The 1,573-nt window shown below is 36.9% G+C and overlaps 1 protein-coding gene across 1 annotated transcript in view; it reads right to left on the reverse strand.

Moving 5' to 3' along the window:
* Positions 1-85: 85 nt before the first annotated feature.
* LOC106881898 (frizzled-1) overlaps positions 86-1,573 on the reverse strand; it is a 12,486-nt gene continuing 10,998 nt past the window's right edge. Inside the window, exon 3 of the mRNA XM_014932420.2 lies at positions 86-1,570. Coding sequence (XP_014787906.1) covers positions 494-1,570 — 1,077 coding nt within the window. The 3' untranslated portion in view covers positions 86-493. The remainder of the gene's footprint in view (positions 1,571-1,573) is intronic.

The raw sequence follows: 1,573 nt of genomic DNA on the forward strand, positions 1-1,573 counted from the left end.
TATGATATATATATATATATATATATATATATATATATATATATTATATATATATATATTATTATTATTATTATTATATATAGTTAACTTTAAAGCATGTTTTATTATATATATTGTTATTATTAACAATCATATTTATACATATATATCCGTTGCTTTGATTGTTGATAACTTGTTGATGATTATTATTATTATGGTTATTATTTGCTTTGTTTTATTTATATTTTGTGATTCCAAATATTTTTTTGTTTGTTTCCAAAACGCAGTTTTGCGATTTTGTAAAAAACACAATCATATATATATATATTTATACATATATATAATTAGCTTTCAATTACCAATAGGAATAATTGTAATAATAATAATAGTAATGATCCAGTAGAAAAGTAATAATTGTACTTGGTAATAATCTCCAGCGGTTTACTTTTCCTTTATGTTTAATTTTTGATGTATGTGTTATTTGTGGTCCTTTTTATTTTTATTATCATGCTTTTCAAACAACAGCAGATTCATTGCGTGGAACGAAGAATCGGCAATAAAATCTTTTCCATGAGTTTAGAGTTTTGCCAGTCCATATCCATACTCCAGATGTGATACCCACAATAATTGTCATTAAATATTTGATCATGAACACTGTGAAATCCGGCCAAGGACGCGACGGATCGCCTGTGTGAGGGCACGGGAAAAAATAGGTAACGCACACGCGTGAGTGCCATGAGACCATCCATTGGTCTCGGAAAGATTGTTCGTAAAAAAGACAGGCGATAACAATTGTGGCCGGTACAGTATAGAGAACGGAAAATATGCCGATTCGAACCATCAATTTTTCGAGTTTGTCCGTTTTAGTGCCGTCACTTTTCATAATAGTTCGTATTCGAAACAGAGAAACAAAGCCAGCCAATAAGAATGTTGTTCCGATAATCAAATATACAACGAGGGGTGCTAACACGAAACCTCGTAATGCATCGACGTCGAATATCCCTGTAAAACACACTCCACTAAGAACGTCTCCATCTACTTGACCCATGGCGAGGATGGCTATCGTCTTTATTGCCGGTACAGCCCATGCTGCGAGATGGAAGTACTGAGAATTGGCCTCTATCGCCTCGTGGCCCCATTTCATACCTGCAGCTAGAAACCAGGTGAGTGTGAGAATAACCCACCAAATCGAACTGGCCATGCTGAAAAAATAGAGCATCATGAAGAGAATGGTGCAGCCTTCTTTCTTGGTGCCTTGTGTGATGATAGAAACCATTTTCTCCGGCGCCAGATTAAGGCTGGGTGGATCGAATGGCTTGTTGCAAGCCACGCTGTCTCGCAGGGCAAAACCGACGACGTACGCCAGCGCCACCATGAAGTAACATCCAGATAAGAATATGATGGGACGTTCTGGGTAACGGAATCGGGTCATGTCTATGAGAAAAGTGAGCACTGTAAATAAAGTTGATGCCATACAAATTGCCGAACATATACCAATCCACATTCGGGCGAAATCTCGTTTGTCAGGGGTGAAGAACATATCATTGCAAGGAGCTCCACAGTCGCGGTCTAAATAGTTTCCTACTTTCAGACG

This window comes from Octopus bimaculoides, chromosome 27 (assembly GCF_001194135.2).
Source record: "Octopus bimaculoides isolate UCB-OBI-ISO-001 chromosome 27, ASM119413v2, whole genome shotgun sequence".
Taxonomy (NCBI): Eukaryota; Metazoa; Mollusca; class Cephalopoda; order Octopoda; family Octopodidae; genus Octopus; species Octopus bimaculoides.